The 26,083-nt window shown below is 40.1% G+C and overlaps 1 protein-coding gene across 1 annotated transcript in view; it reads right to left on the bottom strand.

The window, feature by feature from the left end:
- Positions 1-6,709: 6,709 nt before the first annotated feature.
- Positions 6,710-26,083, bottom strand: part of NOX4 (NADPH oxidase 4) — a 108,727-nt gene continuing 89,353 nt past the window's right edge. Inside the window, exons 15-18 of the mRNA XM_041483683.1 lie at positions 24,793-24,901; positions 24,185-24,253; positions 22,002-22,102; positions 6,710-17,109 (exon numbers count right to left, since the gene is read on the bottom strand). Of these exons, the coding sequence (XP_041339617.1) occupies positions 16,989-17,109; positions 22,002-22,102; positions 24,185-24,253; positions 24,793-24,901 (400 nt within the window). The 3' untranslated portion in view covers positions 6,710-16,988. The remainder of the gene's footprint in view (positions 17,110-22,001; positions 22,103-24,184; positions 24,254-24,792; positions 24,902-26,083) is intronic.

The raw sequence follows: 26,083 nt of genomic DNA, 5'->3' as shown, positions 1-26,083 counted from the left end.
AGTCTGTTTATGCTCTGCCCAGATCATTTACCAATTCCCAGGCAGGCTTTCTCCTTTCCCTTGTCTTCAGTGAAGGATCTAACAGCCCATTTTCTTCCCCTGGAAGTTTCGTCACAGAGACTTCGAACTAGCTCTATCTGCTGAAAGAGAATTTTTATCCCTTTCATATTTGTAGGCATACCCCCGAGCAATTTTCCCACTCACCATATGACCTGGAGACCACATCTGCTTCGAGAGGGAACAAAGAACACAGGCCTGCTTCCAGCAGTCAACATTGTCTGTGGCCAGGAATAGATAGCACAGTGTATATTAATCTTAGTAACTAGGACAAGCAACACCTGCTGGTTCTCTCCATTGCTGTGGTGTTTCTGCTCAGACCAGTGGCCCGATGCCAGCTGGGAGTCAAACCCCTTCAGATGTGTATCTGACTCTGAGCACATGGAACCCCAGCTGCTTCTCTTTTCTCATCAAAGCTGTTTAGGTTCCTTCGGCATGGGAAGCAAACACTGCTGTGCCAGGTGTGGACTGACAGCACCATCCTTAAAGCAACTGTTCTGGGACAGATGAAATTGTCCTGTAGACTTACCTCCTCTTTGGCTTTTTGGGGACCCTGCATCTTAGCTTGGACCAGCCACCTACGTTTTGGATGGGTCAGAAAGAAGGAGAGGCCTACTTTATCACCATGGCACTAAATGTTTTCTTGGCCACCAGCACTGCCAAGAGACATTGTGCTTTCTTGTCTGCAAGCTACAAATGCAATGGCACATTATTTTTCTTCTCAGGGTCATGCATAGGGTTGTGTTTACTTGTGCTCAGACATATGTTGAAGGACCTCTTTTCGTCATAAATGCTTCCCTGGGATGGACGCTGGAGCTACTTTTTTTTTTTTTTTTTTTAATTGGGAATGAGGTAATGCCATGAGGCTGTGCTTGCAATCTGATCTCACTGAATCAGAATGATCAGAGTTTTAACAAACCCCTGCCTTTACCTTTTCCTCTGTCTGGCCAAGGTATCTTGAATTGCCATTGTTCCCATTGCCATTAGGCAGCTGGATCAGGCTTGGGGAGTTTATCCTGACAGGATCAAAGCCAAAAACAGGGCATTACAGTACCTGGGTGCTTCAAAATCTAGATCCTGTGTATGTACACCAGGCAACCACATAAACCTTCACCCAGTTGGCACCGAGGTCAGGCTTGTACAAAAGTACTTGTTAAATGAGGAGCCCACCAGTTTAAATGTCCAGGCAAGTATTGGCAGCATTATCACCATGTTGTTTCACATTAAAAAAAACAATTAAGAAACCTAGACCATACCTGATAGCTTTGTTATAAGGTACTCAGCTTTGCATGTCTCTGTCCTTTGCAAGAGACTGTTACCTCTGTCAAGTTTCTCATTTTCTAGTCTGGTCTCTTATTTCCTCAGACTGTTAAGAGTCACATTTAGTTAAGGCAAGACAATAAACAGCTGTCAGTCTTTTTCATTCTGATCTCCCTTCCACATTTTACCCAAAATTGTATTTTTAGCACCTGGCCTCTCCATTGAGTTAAATCTGTAATTCACCATCTGTGTCCCCGCATGTGTATGGATGTAAATTTTGAATCAGTCTCCATAGTGAGCTGAAAATTGGCAGCAATGAGACCTTGCCATTAAAAATGGCCTCTAACTGTAATTTTTGTAATAAGCTTTGAATTAGATATGAAATAACTCTTATAACTACAAAATCAACTTATTTCTGCATATTCATCCTCCACCCATTAGGGCTTTCTGGTATCCCATTTCAAAAATGGACATTTCCCCAGAGTTCTGTCCATTACCTCCTTCTCTTAAGAGTATCAGTTTTGCAGAATTCACAGGATGCCAAAAAGTTCTGGAAATCTGATCTATTCATAAAATTTGTAGAAAAACAAGCACTTCCCAGGATAAAAAAAATACTCTTTGAAACAAGAATTTGACAGCAAACATTAATTCTGGACTCTCGCTGAGCACTTCCAATGACGTCCCTTCATGAAACTTGATTCCCTCTCCTTTCCTCCCAGACTGCACTGTCTTATCTGACCAGAAAAGGGATCCCTAGGGGCTCAGTGGTGGGACTGTCCCACAGTTTTGAGGCTGGTATAGTAGTGGTGATGACAGGCATGGTGGTGTATGTACAGTAATGCACACATGGATTTTAAAAGAACTTGGGTATATAAAAGCACCCCCCTGCTTTTCTTCACTGCTTTCTAGGAAAAGAAACATTCTTGGGCAATAATAAGCAAATAAGGAATTTTCAGGTCAATTACATATTGTCAACAAATTTTCACACATTTTCCTGTAATCAAAACAATGTTAAAATGCTTCTGGTTTGAATTTGCTTCTGGTTTCTTGGAAAACTTAAGCACAACCATTTCAATGTGCTGCATTTTCAAACTGGTGTACATCTTCCCAAGCACTTTCAACAGCAATGCCATAAATATAAATAGTCTGCAGAGCCTCTTGACTCTTAGGTCAGAGCCATGAACAAATACAAAATATTGTTTTGTTGCATACAAATACAACTTTTCTTGTAATCAGGTTCTGTTTTTCCCCACCAGTGACTAAGGATAGGAAATTTTCTACAACATTAATGTCTTCACTCACCTTCATTCCTTTGTGCAACCTATTACAAATAAATAGTCTATACACATAACAGAAAAAATATACTTTTTGGAAGAAGCGCTAAAAGCTTAAGTTCTTTGCATATGACCCCTTCATGCAAAGTCAATAACATGAAAAAAATGCTGGCTATTTTGTCACAGAGCTGAACGTATCAGGAAGGCGTATTAAAATCTTGAAGGCCTGGACCATTTTCTCATAAATTTATGGCAGATTGGCAAGGTGGTGCTCTGCTAAATTTACTATGAACCGATTACATTGTCAGATGACATATATGAAATAAACACATGGTTAAACAGCTTGAAAAATACCAAATTATCAAAATGACATTATTTGTACACAGACATACTTAATGGTGCAATTAGGAGAAAATGTGATTTTTTAAAAAAGGGAAGCACCACACACATCCTAGAGTAAAAGAGCTACTACAGTCATCAGCTGATAGCAATATGCATATACTCATAGCAAAAATACAAATACTGAAATAACTTTACACTTACTGTAATAGTAAAAGTAGTGCAACATGTGTGCATGTTTGTAGACAGGCACTATAAGGACTTTTTCCAGCTCCCCTTCCATCTGAATGATGTTACAGTCATTTATAACAAAAGCAAGGGAATGTAAGATTTCTCAAGTAAGAACAGCAGCAATTTGTTTTAAATTTCATCTTGACAGTTAATAGCAGTGACCACTGAAGATACAGACCACTAGAGAATTTAGGCTCCATGTCCTCTTTCACACCATTATGGACTTGAGATGCTACTTTAAAATTAATTTAGGCTTTTAATTCTATAGTCTGTGGTCTCAATTATTTAGTCCAGAGGGCTGACTTTCAAAGCATCAACCTCCTATTAATATTCAGGGAGAATCAGACTCTTAACAACTCACATTTGAGAGCAGAAATGGAAACCAGGCTTTTCTGTCTTCCTCACAGCTACTTCAGAAAATCAGCTCACTTCTAGTCAGAAAGACTCTTCCCTTTTAGTGAAACAAATATGCTTAAATCTAAAAGTCTAGACACTGGGTCTTAAAAGTGGTGGCCTTTTGTCTCATCCCAGGAGCCATGGCACTCTAAAGCACCAAACAGGGATGCCTGCAGGGAGGCTGTCACTTCAGAAATTGTGTTTAGCAGTCTGGGCACAGACGACAGATTGTGAAAACTCTGCAGTCATCCTAATTAAGGTGACATTCTCCTACAAGAAGACATACTACTGTAAAAAGTTACAGGAAAGCTTGCTTGCAAAATTAATCTGTAGATCAGAAACTGTGGTCTAACAAAATTAAGTTTCAGGTAAACCAGAAAACAGTTTTGGGGAGGAAGACAAGCTGCTGGTTACTCAGACCATCAGTCACCAATTCACAATGCACAATTTCAGATTAGAAAGCACAGTGTTATTAAGGCCAGTTTAATGCTTATGCATATCCTAACTAGAAACAAGAAAGAGAAATGATAAATTATGGAGCCATTAAATTAACAGAAATTAAATTTGGGAGGAGTCAGAAAATGGATGAGAAATGCCGATTATTTGAAGTCACGTTACTTACAAAAAATGATGATGGTTTTTGGGAGAAATAATCCAAGCTATTGCATTGATTACAAATTATTCCCGTGTGCCACTCTTCAGCCCTCCTGTAAAATGTACATGCCTGCAATGTGCTGTTGGGCACATTTAAGGCAAAGCACCAGGTTCCCTGCTGTGAACAAGGCTGTGGCTGGATTGCACAGCTGCTCCCCAGCTTTCAGAGGCCAGTGGGACCAGCAAGAGGGTATTATTCCTTTTATTCCAGTATTAGAATCAGGAACAGGTAAGGAATCACCTGTGTGTACTCCTCAGATGGTTTCAATTTTTCAAATGTTCAAATAGTATTTTCAAATGGTTCTTCAGCTGAGATAATTTAGGACAGGGGAGCCAGTTCATATCTAACCAGCACCCATGCTTACAGCCCATATCATGCTGTATTCTCCAAATAAATGAATATGTTCCCTGTAACATTAATGGAGAAGAAAAACATCACTTTTGAAACTACTTTGTAACCTGAAAGGCAAAAATCCAAGTCAGGTGTTTAAGATCTCCCTGGAGGGTCTTCAAAGGTTTTCATATCTGCCCCCTGACAATGTGAGAAGGGTGTTCATTTACCTGAGGAGATTTGGTCCATTAAATAACTCAGATTCATGTGAGATTGGTGCCCAGGTCAGGCAGACAGCTGCTGCTGAGCCCACAGCTGCTTGTTTTCTCTCTAGAAAAGCTCACAGTCTTTGTCTACTATTGCCCATCCTTCTGCTTGCCTCCTTATCAAGAATTTGCCATGGTCCATGATGCCCATATACTGTTGAAGTGGGGAGAAGCAAGAAGTTTTTCTCTTCCATCAGGAAACCAGCAAACTGCAATACTTCATTGTCTGCTGTAAGAAGAATCTATGATTTGCATTTTCAGACAAATTTTCTTAAAAAAAAATAAAAAAATTGTGTTCCCTTTTCATAATCTTCTTGCATGAACATTGAGATTTCTCTGTTGACCGAATGTATTTGTGAAATATATAGTTTCCCATAAAAACTCTCCAAATATCAGACAGAAGATCAAAGCTCAAGAGCCAAAACACATTTTGCCAAACCTCATTTCTTGGCATGGGGAAGGTGAGTGAGAAAGGACATTCCTCTTAATGAAAAACACCATCATAATTTTTGAAAATATAATTTTTTTCCTATGATAACTCTGCCCTGCCTGCCACTGACCTTGCATTTAGTATAAGTAAACACCTTTTGTACCTTGCATTTAGTATAAGTAAACTACCTTTTGTAGTTGCACAGATCAGGAACTTCTCTAAATTGCAGCTGTTAGCTTTCCCTGTAAGTTTTTCATTTAACGACTAAAAATAAATGGTTTTCAGACAAATTTTCTTAGCTGGGTGTTTTTTTTTTTTTTTTATATTGCTGCTGTTAAACTCCTATTCTGGAGGGATGGTACCTTTTCCCATCATTGTATCACCACCACTCTGTAATGAGAAAGTAAAAAACGCAACTCTGAGATCAATATATGCAGTTGAACTACATATCCTGACTACTCAAAAATAAGTTACCCAGAACTTTTAACAATTCTGAAAAATCTCAGAGAAGTCTGCTTACTTGCATTACTCTGTATTTGATGTGCAGTTTTCCTATAAAAACCCACAACCCTGCTAAGTGCAGAAATGATTAGGCACACAGCCCCCAGAACACTCAACATCTTGCAAGAAGTGGGTGCTTTAGTCTGCAATGCACCCAACAGATCCCTAAACACATCACTGGGAAGTGAATTATGAGTTTTAAACCAGTTGCAGATTTGCTGTAGAATCAGCAGTGAGTGTCTTGAAGATCATAATAAACCAGCAGCTCTCAGATTAATTTGTATCAAAAGCAGCATGGTCTGAGCACACTGTGAAATACTTCACAAGAGCAAGCAGAATAAAGCAAATGCCCAGAGCACGTTTCAATGTCAGGCATTCAAGTGTTTGGCACAGGTGGGGAGGATTTCTACACACTTCTGATATGGGAAGGAACTTTTCTCATCACTGATTTTGATGGGTCAGAATCAGGCAAATGCTCCTTTCTCCTTCCACTGTGCTCTAAACAAAGACAGAGTGCAGTGGAGTGATATTCTGCTGAATTCCAGTGTGTGTGATGCTGAGGATGAGATAATGTATTCTGCTTCTAAGGTGGTCTCATAGCCACAGATACAGATGGAGTAAGCACATGCCTCATGCTCCAAGGCAGAAAATTACTCTGGGTGACCATACAAGGGTGCCTAGTACAATTCTGGTACTTTGGGTGTCCTACCCAACTTCCTGCTGTCATGCCAGAGGATCCTGGGTCTCCTGCAGCGTATCTGTGAACACTGTGTGGATGTTTCAGCAAGTTTAAGGCATCACAAAGAGTATCAGAGCCTCTGCTAGGGAGTGAAATCCCAGCCTCCTCTACCAGCAGTAATACACGTGCACACATGTACATACACAATGCTTCCATCATTAAGGCAGTACATCATTAATTGAAATCAGGTCACAAACAGCAACTCAACCATGTTTTGTTCAGTCTTGGAATGGTTGTTTATTCCAAAGTCATGAAGCTTCCTGTAAAGTAAATACCTTTAGAGTACAGTGCCATAATTACATGATGTATAAACATATGGTGCTTTGTCAAATACAATAAAAGACATAAAATCACATTAAGATGATCTGCTAATATAACAGAATGTAAAAGTAACATCTGAACAGCAAAAGAACTCAGCAGCCAAAGACTTGAGTTGTCAGGACTGCCATTAAGATAAAATGGCTAATTCAGATGAGTATTTTGGGCAAGAAGCCTCCTTTCCACACTGCAACCAGGATTTTGTATTTTAATGAAACAAATTTTAAATGAAGGACTATTTGCCAGGCAAATCAAAATTCTCTTCCGGTGTGGCTGTCCCCATTTTACTGGTAGGCAAAAAGAAAGGGTTTTAGAAAGAAACCTAATGCAGTTGGTTATAAAAATCTCAGTGAATTTGAGTTCTTCTTGTTAGTCTGAAAATCCTGCACAGAGTGACTGGTTTGTAGGGGAACTGTGTAACAACATGAGATAAGCTCAAGAGCCCTGTTTGAGTCCTTTTTTTAGCCAATGGATTTCATCTACCCTCACAACACTGTGTAACTAAGAAAGGGACACTGAGGGAAAAGAGTTCTGATCATGACTCATAAAAAAGAGAAGAATAAATAAACCCCAAAAAATAGGAAAAAGAAAACCCAAAGCTTTTTTAATGATCAGTTTTCTAGTTCTGCCTCATTATATAGACAACTGGTAAAAATTTTCCTTCATCTTAGTGGAACTAACAGATTCAGAAAGCTTATTGCTTACTCCTTGAAGGTTTATGAGGCATGCAGGTACAATAGTGACGTATTTAAGTCCTTCCAGTCAGAGAAACACAGTTCCTCTCTTGTGTTGGGGGGCAGCAAGCTGAAGCTACAAAATGGGCTGCTTCACACAGCAAGAGTATGACTTGTTATAGACATGAACCCACCATTCTTTTTCTTAAAGTCAAGCTTGGGTGAAAAACTTAACAAATGAAAGTTCAGGGACAAATTTTGCTTTCTGTTCCACTTGGAAACTAAGCAGACATTTCTCTTCAGAGAATTGTACCACATCCTGATCTATAAAAACATAAGAACAGATTGAAATTACATTAATATAAACAGGCACCTCTGAAAAGAACATTGAGTACTCAAAATTGTGGACATTTATGCGAATACTTTCCAAAATGGTTATCTTGCACATTGTAAAGAGATATAAAAAGTAAATGTCACCTTCCTTTTTAATAAATTATTTTTATTTCACCTCTAGTGGCAAAGATATATAATTACAGACCTGGAAATTCAGAAAGAATTTTCTGGTCTCTTGCTTTCGCGACAGGAAAGAGTGAGAGAAGAATGTGGTCAGAAGTGAAAAACTTAAGACCTGCCGCTACAGAAAAGACGAGACATTAATTTTTCAGTCTCATTATACATGTTAACTGTAAATAACGATTTTCAAGACTCATTTCTTAAAAGAAAAATTGGAAAGCCAACCTTAGTTTAGTGCTTTTTCCAAATTTTAGGGATGGCAAGAATTTCCTTTGTGGCCCACATCTTCCTTCTTGAGACTGGATTTTAATTAATTTGACTAGTGAGATAACAGCCTAAGGTCTTTTCAGCATACTCACACTTGTACCAGGGGCTCCAGTTCCTGCCTGTTTACCACATCAAACTCTCACATGGCCTTTGAGTTCCAAATAATTACCCAAAGTAAGACAAAAATTGATCATGTCTTCTTGCTCACATAAACCCAAGTCCAGACCTGCTACAGACATTGCCTGGAAGGTTCAGATGACAGTGTAGACATGATCCTAGAGAGATGCCTTGCTTCAAAAGGAAGACACTGCATTGCTGAAGCTCAGACTGTGGTACTATTGCTTAGTTTGAACTGAACTTTTTCACTAATGAAGGTTGGAAAGAAAAAAAAAAAAAAAACAAAACCAAAGAATACTTTGCTATTAGAAGAATTTTTTCAAGATGGTTTCCACTCTTCTTCTAAGCATCTTGGAAGAATTATTTTAAAATAGATGTGTTTTGGACATACAAGCATTTTCAACATAAAAAAGATGCTTTGTATTTTTTTGTTTGGTTGGTTCTGAAAATGAAATTATATTTACATAAAAAAATGTAAAATCATAGATCCTTAAAGAAACTGCCCATATACACATTATGGATCTAATACAGCTGGGCCCTTCAAAATACTTTTTTGGACGTCAGTTTGAGGGGAGATACCACAATTATGACTTTTCTTCTCAACTACCACAGACCAAGAGAACCATTTCTTACCCAAACATGTTTCATCAAAATTGCTCCTGAAAATGATCAGAAGGAATACAGAGAGAGGAAAACTCAATGTGAGTAAGGGTTTCACAACCTGGCACATTTGGACTAAGGGTAACTTTTTCAGAAAAAGCTAATTAATAAGCCCTGAGCTTCATCAATATATGAAGCCTGGAAGAGGATCCTGGTCACACCTGAATCTCAGTGAAAGCTCTGCCCTTCTGCACTCACAGCAGCATCAAGGCCTCCCTTTCAAAGATGCAGAGCTGAACATTTGTGTTGGGAGCTGTCTGCTTAACAGCACAATACTTCTTCTTTCCCTTTATAAACAATGAGCTCTCAAGCTCCCAGAAGCAAAGAAACCAGGCGAGGAAATATTTAATCAGTGAAAGAATGAAATTATATGCAGCTGATAAAGTAGGGGCTGTATGGAAATAGCAAATGTAATTGAAAAAAATAAACCCTTTGCATGACTGCCCAGTGTCCTGAAATGCCTACGTGTGAAAGCAGAAGCATGACTTAATTTCTGTGGTAGCCACAAGTGAGTGATCTGACTTTTTCAAAACCACATCCCCAATTCTCATTCAGAAGATGATGTAATCTTTGCTCTTACAAGTTTTCCCATTTTCTACATATCTGTCCTTGTAGCACTGCCTCTCCTCTGATTGCCAGAAGCGCCTCCAGCATTGGGATGCTGCACTCCACGTTTTCTTGAAGCTAATCAAAGAGACTACAAGATTGTGCACACCAGGAGCATTACACAGGTTGGTGCATGCTGCAAATAAAATTGAGGCCCTCTGCATTTCCCAGAATGGCATTTTCCTGAGTCACAGGAAACAAAGAGTGGGAAAAGTCTCCTAATACAATTTGTGCTATGGAGGGAGGAAGAGCACAAAAGGAGGACTATATGAAGGACACATAAGTGATGATGTATCCAGTGATCCAAAGGTCCAAACACACCTCTAGATGAAGGCTGAGGTTATATGCAGAGAGGAAGAGAAGGACCTGAAAGCCCAGCTCCCTCTAATCTTCCATGGTGATGGAGCAGACCAAGATGAATGAAGCACAAATGCATCCAGCTCCAACAGAAAATGATATTTCACTATCAGGTGGAGAACCCCTGCCAAGTTCCATCTAAGCTATATTTTAAAGCTTTGGGACATTACGTTTTTGTCAAAAAGTGTGCATCAAATTGTTACTAGGGCTTAAACAGTCAAAAAGAATAATGTCATAAGTGAATATTCACAGTCATAGCAAATATTTTTTAACAGTTAATTATGTTGCTCTGATACAATAAAAGAAAAATGAAGCACTTGTGTCTTCTCTGCAGAGACTTTGCCATTTACTCCTCAAGAACACTACTGGAAAAATGGGCAGGGTGTATTCAGTTGTGGGTGGAAGCTGGCATTCACCATCCTCCTCTGCTCTAAACAGTACCTGCGTTCAAGCATCTAACACCGAATGAGGTACAATAACATAGCCTGCTTTCCTGCCCCTGAACAACAAAGCTGGAGAAATACACAGGGCTTGTCTGTACTTTCATCTAACCATGGAACTGTGACTGTACCCAAAGGTCAGACCAGCTCATTGCCTAGCTGGTCTGACCTTTGGGTCAATTCACCCTCAGGTATGACAGCTCTGAGCTCCAGGCTTGAAAGTGCACACAGGAGGCTAATCCAGCTCTGTCTAATACACCGTTCATCTCACCCTGCAGACTCAGTCCAAGAGCCCCTGACTCCACCTTTGCCAAAGCATACTTAGGACTGGCTGAGGCTCATCATGGTTCAGAGATGTGACAGACAGTGTGGCGACCTGTCCTGCTTCTGACCACAGACCATGCATCACTGACATGTTCTTAAACAGTTACACAGAATCACAGAATAATCTGAGCTGGAAAGGACTCACAAGGATCACAATTTAAATGAATGGTCCATCCAGGGACCAAACCCACAACCTCAGCCTTGCCTCTTCCCAGCAGCTTGCAGAGCTGCTGTGCAGCATTCCTAACCAGGCTGTGCCGAGTGCAGCTTGGGACACAGTCCACTCTATGTGCTCTCTGGTATTTTGCATTTCTCTCAGACTATTCAAGGGAGAAGCAAAAGCTTGAGGCGTTATTTATTCAATTCGGAAGCAACCCGTTATCACTTTGTTACACTTCTAACATGCAAACTCCATGACACAGGAGGGAACCCGTTATCCCTGAAAAAGAAATGGCATGCTCTTTTGAAATCAAAACAAGTGCCCTGCTGTCGATGAATATATTCTTGGTTACAGCACAAGGAGGAAGTTTTTGCTTTTCCTCCCCCATCTCTCATCCAAATTTCTTCCCCAGAGTTGCAGAGTATGAGATGAGCAACGTGACCTTGCAATGACAGAATTTTAATGTGACTGGTGCACCAAAAGCAATGCAGCAGCGTCTCCCTGCTCAGTGTTGCCATGTACACTAGACATTTATGTAACACTGCTTCTTATCCTCAAGGCTGTCCTTTCCTAGGGTCAGCAGCAACAAACACAAAATTTATTTATCAAACTGTCAAAGCTACTTACAGCTGACACAGAGAACTCCACACTCCAGTATTTTGGTGAAAAGGAGTTAACAGGTAAAGCCTTTTCCCAATTCCGCAGCTGCAGAATAGATGTTTTTCAGAAGTTAACTTGAAAGAGTAAAGGTTTTATTTCAAAGAATTGCTTATTTCCAGGGTGTTTTCTATAATATACTAGTTTACTTCTGGGCTTTAGCACTGAGCTGTGCATGGAAATGCAATGCATTTGCATACATTAGCTCTCAACCCCCAGGGAGACTCTGTATACACATCTAGAAAATGGGGTTTGGTTTTAATTTCTAACATTGAGAAGCTAAGAAGAATGTCTCCTCCCTCCCCTTGGCTCCCAGGTACAAAATACTTCACCCTGTTTATTGGTGGCATCCATCATCCTCTCCTTCCCTCCTTGGGTTGCTCCTCAGTTGACAACAGTTTACCTGGAGCTCCAGGAACAGCCTTCCCTCTCATCCAAGGGCTCTGTTAAGAAGCAATCTGCCCCTGGGACATGTGGCTTTTTCCAGCTTTCTCTCTGTGCCCATGTGATAATGGGACAGATCCACTGTTCTTAGTACAGATCCAGCACCTGTCTCTTAGAAATAGGAAACCTCTAGAGAATATAACACTTCAGGCATAGTAAACCTTGAGGATCCACTGAAGTTTAGAGATATTCATAACATCAGAGGAAGGGCACAACATTCCTTGGTACCAAAACAGATCTCATTCCTTGGTACCAAAACAGATCTCATCCCTCCAACAACATGGGTGATACAATTAGCAGGATACTAAACCTTCAGATAATAACCTTCAGCTATCCTCATCCAGCCCTTTAAGGAGAAGCATTTGTTGCTCAAAAACCTTGTGTCAGAGCATTCATTATACATGTCAGTCCAGCAGAGGACTCAGGTTTTTTAACCTTAAAAGATGCTAATTAATCTACTGTGCCTACAAAGGAAATTTCAGTTTCTAGGATTTACTGTGCTTAGTACAGGCACTAAAATACCAGGCTCTTTATGAGAATGAAGAGTCTCATTTCAGCTCCATACATTTTGCTAGTGCATCACTGTAGTGGCCTTAATGAAATACACCAGCAGCAGAAACAATGTGAATCCCAAATCACTGTTCACAGCTGAGTCATCAGCTATATTATATACATATATATATCCCTGAAAAATGTATATTCATAGCAGAAAACCTCTGCTCAGCACAGGCACCAGTGGCATTTTGATTAAACCTTCTTGTTAAATCCTCTTGGCTAAAACAATAAAAACTGGTTGAAATTGTGAGGGATGGAAAATATGCAGAAAAATTGGATGCATAATCCAGAGAAGAAGAGATCTACCTTGCATTACATCAAACTGGTGAGTTTATGAAATGATTGCCAGGCTGAAGTGAAAATTAATCTCCCTAGAAGCGCTTTTATTTTTTAAAACAGTAAACACTGCATTTTAATAACTTTGCCTCTTCTCTGACTTATGGTCCTTGAACTGCTATAGGCAGTGACTCTTTAGCCTCATGTCTGCTTCCCCAGCGCCATGTATTGTGGTTTGAAACAATAACCTGGCGTATTAAACGAGTTGAGTAGAGGTTTTCCTCTTAGGCTTCTGTTCTCCAAGTCCTACTAAATCATTACTTCTCTGTTCTGTTAGGCTGTTACAGCTGAATTACTGTTCCCAACATGGCTGTCTGCTACTTAATGCATTATCTGCCCTCTCTCAGCAGGCTTCAAATCTCTTTGCCACCTATGTGCTAGAGGCTAGAAGAGGAGAAAAAGACAAGGAAGAACTCACTTGCTAGCAGTAGTACCACATACTGAAACAGGGAAGTGTTGCTCCAAACAATGGGCTGGAATAATCATTGTGGAGGGACTTTGGTGGTGAAGGTCAGTCCCCACTAGGCCTTCCCACGCAACATCAGGGCTCACTTCTGCTGTTCTTTGTTGTGGCAGTGGAGATTTACTCACACAAGTAATCTCAGTGATATGGGAATAGGTCTTGGGTACATCTGATTAATCCTGCTGTTAGCTGTGTAAAGCCCTGAGTCCCACACTGCTGCACAAGGGCTGGACTCTTGTTGCAGCAAAAGGGCTTGATTTTCATCATGGTATGGAAACATTCCTGGTCTAAAAAAGAGTCCTGAAACAATTCTGATTAATAAAACACAAACACCCTCCTGAACAAACACTGACAGGTCTGCAGCTTTGTGAAAGACTGAGTGAAAACTGGAAGAATACAGGACGGGATCCTTCCCCTGCCAGCAAGACACCTATGACAGACTCACAAGACACAGTTTAAAGTGCAAAGTGATGCTCAATTACGTAAATCCCGTTGATCTGAAATGTGGAATTGAGTGCTGTCAGCCTTCACTTACTTGTCTGGCACTGAGTTATATTTTAACATAGATTTGGCTTACAGATATAAAAGCAATGGAGTTTAGAAGAGGGCTTGACTCTGTTTTGCAAGCTGAAGACACACTCAGATAGAGCAATGACAACATAGCCTGTAAAAAAATTGTGTTTATCATAATATCTGCCACTCCTGAAGCCAAGTCACAGTCACTCAACAACTCTTAAGCTTTTTGCCTCTCTTACAGAAGAATAGCTCAAGAAAAAGGAAAAAAAAACAACTGAAGCTTTTAGACTTTCCCAAACTCTACCTCACCTGGTCTAGCAATTACTCAAATCAGCAACAGAAAGGTTTTCCCAAAATAAAACATAAGCACATTTGCATAGCAATTAGATAGCTCTTTCTACTGCTTGTGCACCAAACATTAATTAAGCCTCAAAACACTCCAGAAAGGCAGACAGTCCAGAGCTTGTTTTACAAGTGGGTCAGCTGAGTCAGATACAACACAAAGACAGAAAAGAGGACAGCCTGGATCTGCTTTAATCTTGCTGTGACAGCACTGCTTAATGTAAAAACATGTGTTTAACATGCCTACAAACAGCATCAACTCCTGCAACAATGCAGAATAACAGCACAGTACTAGTATTACTGTTTTAATTATAAAGTGTTACCTATGCAGAAGCTGAGCCAGAAATATAATCTGCTTTAGCACAGAGCTAACTGCAAAACTAGCTGCTCATTATATGGTAATGGAGCCTCTATCTGTCAGAGGAGATGTAAAACCACAAACAACATAGTGATTAGATGACTCTAAACTGTATTTTAAAAGCATGAGATACTAGATCCCAAAACTAGAGGGAAAGATCACTTTCTAGCTGTGGGTAACAGATGCAGGCATGATTTCAATCATGCTTCAAACTAACAGCCAGAAAACAAAAAAAGTATGCAGGACCTACAATATCCAGTATTTGTGCATCTTGCCAACAGTTTTATGTTTATTATAAAATCTATGCAGGCAGTATTAGAGATAAATCTTACTGATTAAAAAGAATCTAATTCTTTGCTGCACACCTCCAGTTTTACAGTGATGGATGAATGAGATCCAGTACGAAAATAATGGTCCTTTCTGCCTCAAAGAGAAAAAAAAAATAAATCAGTAGCTGTAATGTAGGCTCCCATCTCTCACTGCATTTCTATTTTGGCTTCTTTCATCTGGGCTACTTCGAGAATTTTCATTAGTAGGAATTTGTCTATATCTGGTTCTTTCCTTCCTGCCTGGATTTCAAATTGGGCAGAGCCAGAGGTAGAGACTTCGGTGCCAGCTCTGGACACTGAGGAACACATTCCCACGTGGCTTCACTGATGCACCTCCTCCCTGCTGCTCACTGAGTGCAACTCCTGAGCAAAAGCTGCCAAGGCAAAGACCAAACTCATTCTCACTAGTTATACATGCAGGATGCCTGTACACCACCTACTAGAAGAATGCTTCCCTCTGAACACTCACACTGATACTTGCAGACTCTGGTACAGAGTCTGTATCCCAAGCAGAAATTTAGTGCCTTTCCCACTAAAATAAAAAAGGTATTAATTGGACAGATCTAAATGAAAGCAAATGCATTGCCCTAAATACAGGTGAACCACAGGCATGAGAGTTCTGAAGCCAGCCTCTGCCAATGTACGCTGCAAACACTACACTGTACTGCTCCCAAGCTTCTGCTGGAGATCAAGTGGAAGATTTCACCATGTTAAAGTGATGCTGCTCTATTAAGAGACACTAGAGTGGTGCCTATTTATGCCAGCTAAGTGTCTGATCCCTGTTTAAATGCCCTCATCTCAGCAAAGTAAGGAAAAGGAAGAAAAGAAGAAATAAAAGAAGTTGGATTGGCTATATGGATGGACAAAAAAAAGGTGCTCCTCAAAACCAAAAAGTCATGAAGTACCAGTTTCAACCTTTAGCTCTCCCATGGCAATTATGGGCAGAAAACAGCTGAGGGGAGGGGACGGGAAGGAGAGCTTAAAATTGGGATGTTTTGAGATCTTCCTCTGTGGAACAAACTGAAAGCATACTGCAGCTCCTGCAAGGTTTCTATCTGCACACATCAGCCAAGGAGCCACAGAGCTGAAGGGTTCATTCTCACTCTGCTGTAGATCCTGCTTTCTGTGGCACCAGGACAAACAAACAGGGATCCAGGGAAGACACTCCAAGGATCACAGTCAACCAAACATATTCTGGGACCCCAAAAACTGGATTTCAACCTGCTGTGTTGTAAAATAGTCAGAGCATCTGAAAGCTTGAAGTGTTTAACATTCAGGGCATGCAAGTGCAGAGTGAGTGCAACTTCCATTTGAGTGTGTGGTATAATAAAACTTCAGGTCCTGTCTGCTCCTGTTCTTTGCTTTTCTTGCTCCATCTTTATGGCTGCATAAATCATAATTATTTTGCAAACTCACTGAATACTGAACTGATGCAAGATACAAAGTTCTCCACGTAGAGATGCGTGCTTGCCAAAAGGCTGTGACTAACATCACAGCAGAGGCTGCCCACAGGTGCTACACAATTGTGCTCACTTTTCCTTAGGTTAACTTCATTACAGAAGTAGACTAGCAAGAGTAACACTCTATATTTTAAATACAGAATCCCGGTTCTGCAATGTATAATAAAATTTTTTCATCCCAAAGCCTTAAGATTTGTATACCAACAAAAGCAAGATTTTTTTGTAATACAGTTTGTTTTGCTGCTTGGATTAACCTGGGGTTCCATTTACTGATCCAGCTTCAGAGGACTGAAGTGGAAGAAGTTCAAACATTCCACAGATTCTTCTTCCATCAGCTTTTAAAGTATCTTTCCCCAGCTTCTGTACTTTTTAATTAACAGAAACAAATCCAAAGAATCCCTCCCACCACAAATATTGTGTGAGCGTATTTGAGTAAAAGCACTGATTATTTGTTGGTATACTGCTGCATCCATCAGTCTTAAATAATCATAAATAAAAACATTTGTGCTATTCTTTGGTACATTTCTGTCTGTTTAAACCACAGCTGAACTTTTACATTGTACAAACAAAAAATTGCACTTTTATCTTCTAGAGAGTCTTGTTCCAACAGACTTTCAGCTGAAGGACTCTTTATTGTATTCAAACCTTGTCCCATAAGAGTTGCTGCTGTTGCTCAGTTTATGAAGTATCTTAGAGATTTTGTTTGGTCCACAACAGAAAACTCCAATGGTCTTCCTGTTAAAAAAAAAAAAAAAAAAAAAAAGATGTGGAGGAAGTTATGACATTGTGAATAAACAGTAATTTCCAATAGACAGAAGTGGATCCTCATAGTATTATACATAAGCCACCTACATACAGATTTTAAGGTGAGAACAGTTCACTAGATGATGCAGTTAGTTCTACTGAAGCCACCGCATCTCTCCCAAGTGTCCCTACAACAAGCCCTATTATTTATCTGACTAAGACAACTCTAAGGAAGAAGTGCTTCATCTTAGTCTCAAGATACCAAATGATAAAATATTACAATTTTTCATTCTATTTTTTTTCCATGATTAATCACTTTTTTTGTTAAAAATATGTCTCACTGTAAAGACTTCTTTAGTGTAACTCATGAATTACACAAGCATATCTAGTCACTAACAGTGATTTGTTATACTAATGAAAACAGAGCACTACCAACCCATGATTATTTCTGGCGGCAACAGAATAATTTTACTGCTTTACTTTCACATTAGCATGTAGTTTTCCCTTCAACATCTATATTGGGAAATCTTACAAAAACTCACAGAGTATGATCCTTGTTCATCACCCATAGATCTCAGCTCTGGCTCTTTAGTCAACCTGACTTTTTCACATCACTCTAGTGACAACAGCTCTTTGCTCTCTGGTCACCTTAAAAATAGGCTGTAAGTCAGACTCACAGTCATACAACATTTCAGGGCTCAGAACTGTAGCCAACATCAGAACAAAGCACATCCACCACAGCAGGACTGAGCCATTCACAATATTCACTATCTCCCTTTTTTTAAAGATGAGAAGAGGGAAAGGAAACAGGGAAAGCCAATGCAGTGCTGCCTTTTCTGTATAATGAAAAAAAAACTCATCTTCTTCCTGCTGAAATTGTGCCACTACAGAAAAAGATCTAAAAGATGTACTAGGATGAAGAAAAAGCATACAAGAGGGAACATGGCTCTAACTATTGTGATCTACAGCACTCAACAAGAGGATGGAGATTTGGGTTCTGGGTTCTGCTTCCAGGACTGTTTCGATATTTTATCCAGTAACTATTTAATATACAATATTTTAGCATATTCAAGATAATCAAATTCAGTTTAAAACTTCCTGTGCATGTGTTTGACAAGAGGAGGGAACTGATTTAAGAAGAAATCGTTGGTGCATACAGCCATGTGTACATGTCAGGTGTCAGGCAGCTGCTGGAGTAGCATGGCAGTGCACTCTGCACTGATGCACAGCAACACTGCCATGGTACAACTGAGCACTCAAACAGCAAAAATCTCAAAAAAGTCATGCAGGTAACTGCAGTGGTGTCCTTGTGCAGGCACCTTACAATGCAGATTTCAATTGCCTTCAATGACATCATCTCTGATATCAATCCATGGCAACATCATAAGTCATATTTTTCTCACCCTTATGTTTATCTATTAAGCTTTCCTGTTCTGGCAGTACTGCTTTTAATGGCAATGGGTGTTGTGCTGGTGGCTGAATTTGCTGCAATAATGAGAGAGCTGTTGCTTGCTGCTCTCAAATAAGATTCCTCAGCACTTGCAAACTCTGAAATCCCTCTAATCTGTGCACACTGGAGAAAAAGGATTCATGAGCTGCCAGCAAGACTCTGTCTTCTACTGTGTATTTAGTTGAAAGAATGAATGTTGGTGGATTTGGTTTTGTTTTGTTTTTTGGTTTTTTTCCTTTAGTTGAATTAGTACAGTGAATTGATAAAATAAACCCCAAAGATTTTGGCTGTCCCTCTCCCTTTCATTACATATAAACGGCCAACAAAGCAAATACATATTGCCAATGTATTCCCATCCCAGCAGCATCCTTCCAAGGCATACAGAATTTCTGGCTAGTAATCAGAATCACAGGAAGGTTAAATGATTTGCCTGAAGTCACACAAGAGACCCATGCCTAAGGTCTCCTGAAACCCAGCTGAGTCGCTGTTCTGTGCAGTCAGCCACAGGCTCTCAGACTGCCTTCCTGGGATACCCACCACCAGCATCTAGCCTGGACACCCCTTCACGCACCATCTATCCTCTTCCCTGTGTCCCTGCCTGCAGATGCCTCCCCTCTCCTCCCCCAGCTCCTGCCTGGCTTCTGGAACACAAACAGAAAGGTGGCTGACGAAAGCTACTACATGGAGCAGCACACTACTACCCTGAGCTGATGGGGTTTAACTGTTCATCTGTCACTTGTTTGAGACAAAGTTTCGCTTTGTGGCTTAGATGAAAACGGGCAGCTCTGTAGTCCTGTGTCTGAAAATCTTCAATAATACCATTAACATGTTTACAGTTAAGGAAACTATGTTATAGCCCATTCTTTGTAATAATTATAAACTTCAATATAGAATTTACTCATTCAGAGCACTGAGGAAGTAATTCCTCAGTGTTCCTATGGGATGACTAGGTCAGCATACATTCCTACATTCATTTTATGAACAGCAGGAGTTGAGAGAGAGATTAAATATTTTGCTACATTGAGAGGACAGAGTCAGGAACTTGAAATGTTCCTCTTTTAAATCCCCCATTCGTTCCTAGAGAGAGGTTTCTCTTTTAGAACACATGAGAAATGTATCATGGTGCTCTATGCTTTTTTCTCCTATATTCATGTCTTTTTCTAGGTCGTTCTCTACCTGGAAAAAAGCACATGCCCTTTTGACCTAAACAAACTGAGCACGGTCCAAGCTTTTCATCCAGGACAACTGAACAGGAACAAGGCTGTTGCTCCATTCCCCCACAAAAAGCATAAGGAAACAAGACCAGTAATTTATTATGTAACTGTTCCAATTCGGATTTCTGGGTCTGCAGGTGTCATATGAAATATGAACAGTAGATGGCATACATCTGCTCCTCTTTTCCCAAAAATCAAAAAGGATCAGGAACCTGATGCTGGGTTGTCCCATGTCACGCTCGGAAGGTCTGGCAAAGCTCAGACACTTACAAATGCACTTTGCTTATTTGGGACCCATACAGCAACAACAGCAACAATTCACAAAGCACACAGCAATCAGAAAGCTACAGAGAGAGAGAGAGCTTTGCCAGCTGCCTGTTTATTTATATGCAGCTTTTCCTAAAATCACAAGATAAAAACTGGAAAATATCTTGGCTGCACAAAAACAAGCCCAAGGGGATGATTGCAAATGTGAAAGTCTGAACACTGGCACCAGATGTTGGAAACAACTTGATTGACCTGTTTTGCTTTAGTTTGGGTTTTTTTTTTGGTCTCTGTATAGCAGCAGGGACATAGGTGGAAAGTTACAGAGAAATAAGAACTGAAATAAAGCTAGTAGGAGACCTGGAAATTGGACTAGGGGGAAAAACTGAAGTTCCCATCTCATTCAATGAAATATGGAAAATAATTACCTATAAAAGGTAAATTTCTGCAGGACAGCTGATGTTGTCAAAGGCTTCGCTACTGTGCACCAAGTAACTACATCTATAGGTACAGACCTATATAAACCTTGATAAAGAGATGACAAAGAGGGACAAAGCCTACATCTTAGCAAGGTAATCAAAAGAGAACATTACTTTGGTATTAAAGACACCTTGCTTGAAAATGGTGGCCCAATTTAAAGACCTGATGTGAAAATGCAGAGGAAATAGTACTTGAAGTCTAATTAGGAGTAGTGCAATGGAAAGCAAAAAAGAAAAATCAAGTATGACTACTACTACTACTACTACTACTACTGGCTTTATCTATATTATGTGCTCTTACATCCTTGGAGGTAAGTGGCAGGAACATCATAATTTTCATCTTTTAAAACTGCACTCTCGTAGTTAAACAATGATATTAGAATGGAGCACAAAAGGTCAACAGCTCACTGTGCAGAGATCTTTGAGCCCAGAGAGTCAGCTTGGTGCTCTGAACTCTCTATTTCCCTTTCTTTCCCATGGTTCTTTCTCTAAATCCCTTCTCTAAGTGTGAAAATTCTATTAGAGACGTAGCAGCCTTTGGGGCATCCTACTCACAACATCCTCTATGACCTGAAACCAAGACAAGTATTGTCAGCAGCTCACACTGCCCACAGTGATACATTTGGCACTCAGTATTTCTCAAAAGCCAGGGTTCAGTGTCCCCTAGTCATACCTAACCTCAGAAGAGAAGAGTCAACAAGCCATGGGCAGATTTCACTTTGCAAGGGCAAGAGAGGACAAAAAGTTCTTGAGGGAAAGTTCTGCAGAGCACCTCTCAACCTGATGCACCCAGATTACTATCAACAGCTGCTCAGGGGGGTTTGCTCCCACACCACTGACTTTGCCAGAAGTGGATTTGGGAAGATTCACACAGTCCCTTCTTACATCAGCTTTTGAGACAATAAACTGCCAGTGGCAACAAAGTTGGATCTGGACAAAGACATTCCATATGCATGTCTTCTATGGTTTACATTTGTCTTGTTTCAGACCATAATATGCTTTCCCAGCACAGTAAAAAGGTATTGCCCGGTTTTAACAGAGAATAAAAAATAGCTAAAAATACCCAAAGACAATAAATCTTCTCAATACAAACAATACAGGTAATTCAAATTCTTCCTTGTGAATTCTGCTTGTAAGCTAGCATTACAAATCATGAATCAATAATTTTAAGAAATGTAACTTTATATAAAGAACCAGCATATGTTGAAAGAAAGACATTGCCACTGACAAGAACATATGTAATCTCTGTGCAGTGAGATGGAAATCTGCTACTTTTATTTTCTGAGCCACTGAACATCTCAACTGCATGAGAAGCTGAACTGCTCTGAACGTAAAAAAAAAAAAAGTGTTTCAGTTTGTATAGGCCATCTTTCAGCACGATAAATCCCAGAAATATTTTCATACAAACATAGCTAGAAACAGATAGCCATAGCCAGCCATCCAACTGTGGCACCCTTTATGTGGACGAGCACTTACCTCCTATTGCACTTTGCTATGTCATCAAACAGGAGCTTCCACCGGGGTCGTCCAATCAAAAGCCTGGAGTTTAAAGCTTGATATTTTTCACCAATTATTTTCTGCAAGAAACAAAAAATCCCATTCTGCCTGATTTGCAAATTGCCTCATATCACCCAGGGCTCCCATTTCTGCTACTGGCTGACTTGCCAGAGTGCTGAGGTGTAAAACCTGAGCACAAGTACCAAACAGTTGTGATGGGAACTGCAACCATTTTATGCACTAATACCTCTGATCAGTATCTTTTCAATGGCTCTCCTTGGCGTTAGTTACATATACTGTCCCTCATGCACCTGCTCATTAATTTCTACATTACTTTCAAACCAATTTATTTAATCTATGAAACAATAACCATGCTCCTGTTACTTATTCCCACACTGGATTTTAATGCTAAGCGGGAAGAAATGCTGCTGATGCAAAAATCATATTTTTGTCTGAAGACTTTTTTTTAAACTTTGTACAAGTAACTATTAAGATGACTAGGTCTGAAAAAGTAACAAGGGAAATCTTACTTTTCTCTCTCAGAGTAGTTTGCCAGCTGTTTTGAGCTGCTGTAACAGCAGAAAGCAGCCAAAACTGCTCCCAAGATGGAACCCACTCCACTTTAGAATGCTAACTCACCAGCATTTTGATAAGGTGAAATGCCCTCCCACTGCAGGGTACAAACCTTAGGGTTTGCTGTCCTAACACAGCAGCAAGAGGCAGAGAGCTACACATTATCTAGGCTCCCACATTCCCTCCCTTGCTGAGCAACCCGAAACACTGCTCACACCAATTCAAACACAGTCCTGGCCAACTCAGCCTCCTTTGGGCTTTTATAGACAAGAGGCACTTGCTGCAGGGAGTGCTCTTACCACATAGGCACAAGGGCTTCTCACAAAGGGAGCAAGAAGTGTAACTGCCTGAATTTTGGCAGCAGTCAGCACTTTGGACTAACATCAGTGAACACACCACCTGTATGGCCATGGAGACTTAACTCCTCCTTGAGCAATTATGAGCAGCACTATGCTTCATGGCAGTTTTGTTCAACAGACACAAAAAAACTGACTTTAAAGAAGGACTTCAAAAAACTGACTTAAATAAATTCAGCGGCTGCTAAATTAGCATCACTATGCAGTATTAGTATACTATATAGTATCAGAAAACTCCCTTTGAATTGACTATTATTTCACTTTCCCTACCTCACTGCATTGCAGTCCTGCTTCAGGTTTTAATTTTAACCTTACAATTACATAGCAGATTCATCAATTAGGCATTTTCATGCACTCCATTTCCATCAACATAAGTTGTCCAGGCATTACATTTGTCATAGTCATAACTACTGTAGCTATCACATAATTTAAACTACAGGATTGTGTTCCTACCAGAGCTGTTAATGTTATGCTATCTCCACCTGATAGCAGGTAGACAGGCAGATTAAAATCCTTTGGGCATGGCTTTTCACTGCATTTCATGTTTTGCAGTAATTGTTAGGCTTGGCTCTGGGCCCCCTGTAGTCAATAGAAAGCTTCCTGACATGGCACAGTAAAGACTTGTATGTAGGCTTATGTGCTAAATAATGTAAAATGAAGACTGCAAGCATAAATAGTTACAGGAGACGCCAAGAGTTGGGGAATCAGCCTGGAGTTAGTGTTGGCAATACATGTCAATTGACAGTTCAGTATAATTTCCAGTCTTGCACAACAAGAAATTTCTACCTTTCATCTATATATGAAACAATGAAATAAAAAGATTTTTAAAATAGCTAGATTCTTTCAAAATATACATGGGGAAAGAAGATTTGAGCTTGCAAGTTCCTAGAACTATTCTGGTTTGGTTCTTAGCCCAGAAACGATGCAGATTTCCCATCGAACACAGCCAACTGTCTGGTCTGTGGCCTGGCCTGGAAGGACCTTGTTCCTAGAAAAGAAAGATATGGATTTCTGCCTGCACCTAATCGAGTTAAGGGTACTGCACTAGACTCTCTTAATGCTGTGGGGATGAATTGGCTGTCTTGCTGTATTAATGAATCAGTCACCCAAGTTCATGGCATCATCTCCTGTTTTCACCATCTGCAGTAATCCCCTTCTGCCTTTGACTGACAGTTTGCATTGCCTATTACTCCAAGGTCTAGTTTAGTTTACAAACAACATTTGGCCACATACCTGTATTCCATCTGTCTGACTGAGGTACAGCTGGATATTTATATAGTCTGGCCGATTCTCCTGCCAAAGCTGGGAGGATGATAAAAAAAACTAGTGAAATAATATTCTTTTTCTTAATGTAAGCATTAAGTCACTTGTGCCTACTGTGCTGAGGTACATGGGTTTCAGCATCAATGAAGAAAGCTTTTTAATGAAGAGGATGTGCTTGCTGTGTAAAACATATTATTTTAGGAAGCTACATGGCTCTTAAAATACACTTGAAATTGTAAATCACACTACCTTCTCAATCTGCCTACTAGCCAAATGACTAAAGGCCACTCAAGGCTTCCCAGACTGCATGTGCCGCTTCTTCCATCTCATAAAGTAGTCTGGACACAGGTAAGTGTCCAGGCTAGTGGAATGTGGCAACACTGCAATGAAACATTGGTGATGGATACTCAAACTGGTTTTGCTCCAAGAATAAATGAAGCCTGGATCAGGCAGCCCCAGTTACTACTGGAGCTCACTCGTTTTGAGCAAGGCTGCCATCCTGTACAGAATGCCAGGTGTGTGGTGTGGGCATACCTTGCATTTAAGTTGTCAGGATCCCTCCAAACAACACCCATTACCTTGTTATGCAACATACAGAGCAGATCTGCAAACCAGCGGAAAGACTCAATGTCCCTGCACACCCAAATGAAGTAGAGTCTTCTGAGCTTGTAGCACTTCCAGCCGTCACTTTGAAAATAAAATGTGTGGGGAGTTAAAAATTATAATTTAAAAAGGAAACATTAATTAGGATGCTTTATATTTATTAATGGAAACATGAATTTCCTCTAGAAGCTAACTGCTAAGTTGCTCTTCAAGCTATGACACATCAGACGCTGAATTGACCAACACAGCCTATTCAGATTATCCTGAGAATATTAAATATCTAGCACAGAGCCAACAGCCATCACAGACACTGCTTCCACACAGGAAGTTGACAGCTATACAGATGATTTGGGCAGCAAATATGGATTCATATGTCATCATCAAACTTTTATTTCAAAGCAAAAGAGACTTTCTAAGTTCAAGTGTATTATGTCAACGCGTTGTTAGGTTTATAAAGAGTCCAGTAAGTGGAAAATATTGATAAATGCAATCATGTCAGGACTTAATTCTGCCTTTCTATGTGATAGGCTCTGGTTGGTTATAATTAATACTGCAGCAAAATCACAAAGACCAAATGAAATTGGCTCCATTGTGTTAGGGAACTGTGTGACATATTACAGACCTCAGAAAATGCTGGTGGATAAAGTGCAGCCATGGGCAGATTCTGGCATTGCATTTAGAAAATCAGGACTCTCGTGTCAGATTTCTAATTCAATTAAAACACAAATAAGTACAAAGGAAGGATTTGAATGAACTAGGAAAGAAAACAGAAATAAAAATATCCTGATGAATAATGAGTTCAAATAAAGCACAAGTAGTCAGGAAGCATTTTCTTAGTTAGCCAACACTGTTTTTTGACGTTCTGATCACTGAAATGATCAGTGCAGTTTCCTCCTTTTCCTCCTAGAATGATTTTCAGATAGAGAAGGCCATAGCCTGTTCACTTAAAATTAAAATGCCAATCCTGAGAGCCAGGCCTGGTCGAAAAGTTTCATGATACATCTCACCATAACCACTGTACTTTATTCCAAACTGTAGAGTTGCTGGCATATCCAGCAAGGATATAGGGTTAATAGATCTATGTAAGTGACGGCTCCAACCAGTGCCTTGCCTCCCCATATCTCTGCCCTAAGGAGCAAGGATGGAGACATCAGCAGCACCTCAGCAGCATGTACAACTGAGAACTCACCTTTCATGTAAACTCCCCAGAAGTGCTTTCAGACTGGGGAGTACTGTGTCTTTTGAGTCCTGATTTCCAATTTTTTG

Source organism: Pyrgilauda ruficollis, unplaced genomic scaffold (genome assembly GCF_017590135.1).
Source record: "Pyrgilauda ruficollis isolate IOZ18807 unplaced genomic scaffold, ASM1759013v1 scaffold60, whole genome shotgun sequence".
In the NCBI taxonomy this organism is placed as follows: Eukaryota; Metazoa; Chordata; class Aves; order Passeriformes; family Passeridae; genus Pyrgilauda; species Pyrgilauda ruficollis.
The sequence above is the reverse complement of the archived record's forward strand: the minus strand, read 5'-3'. Positions and strand labels throughout refer to the sequence as shown.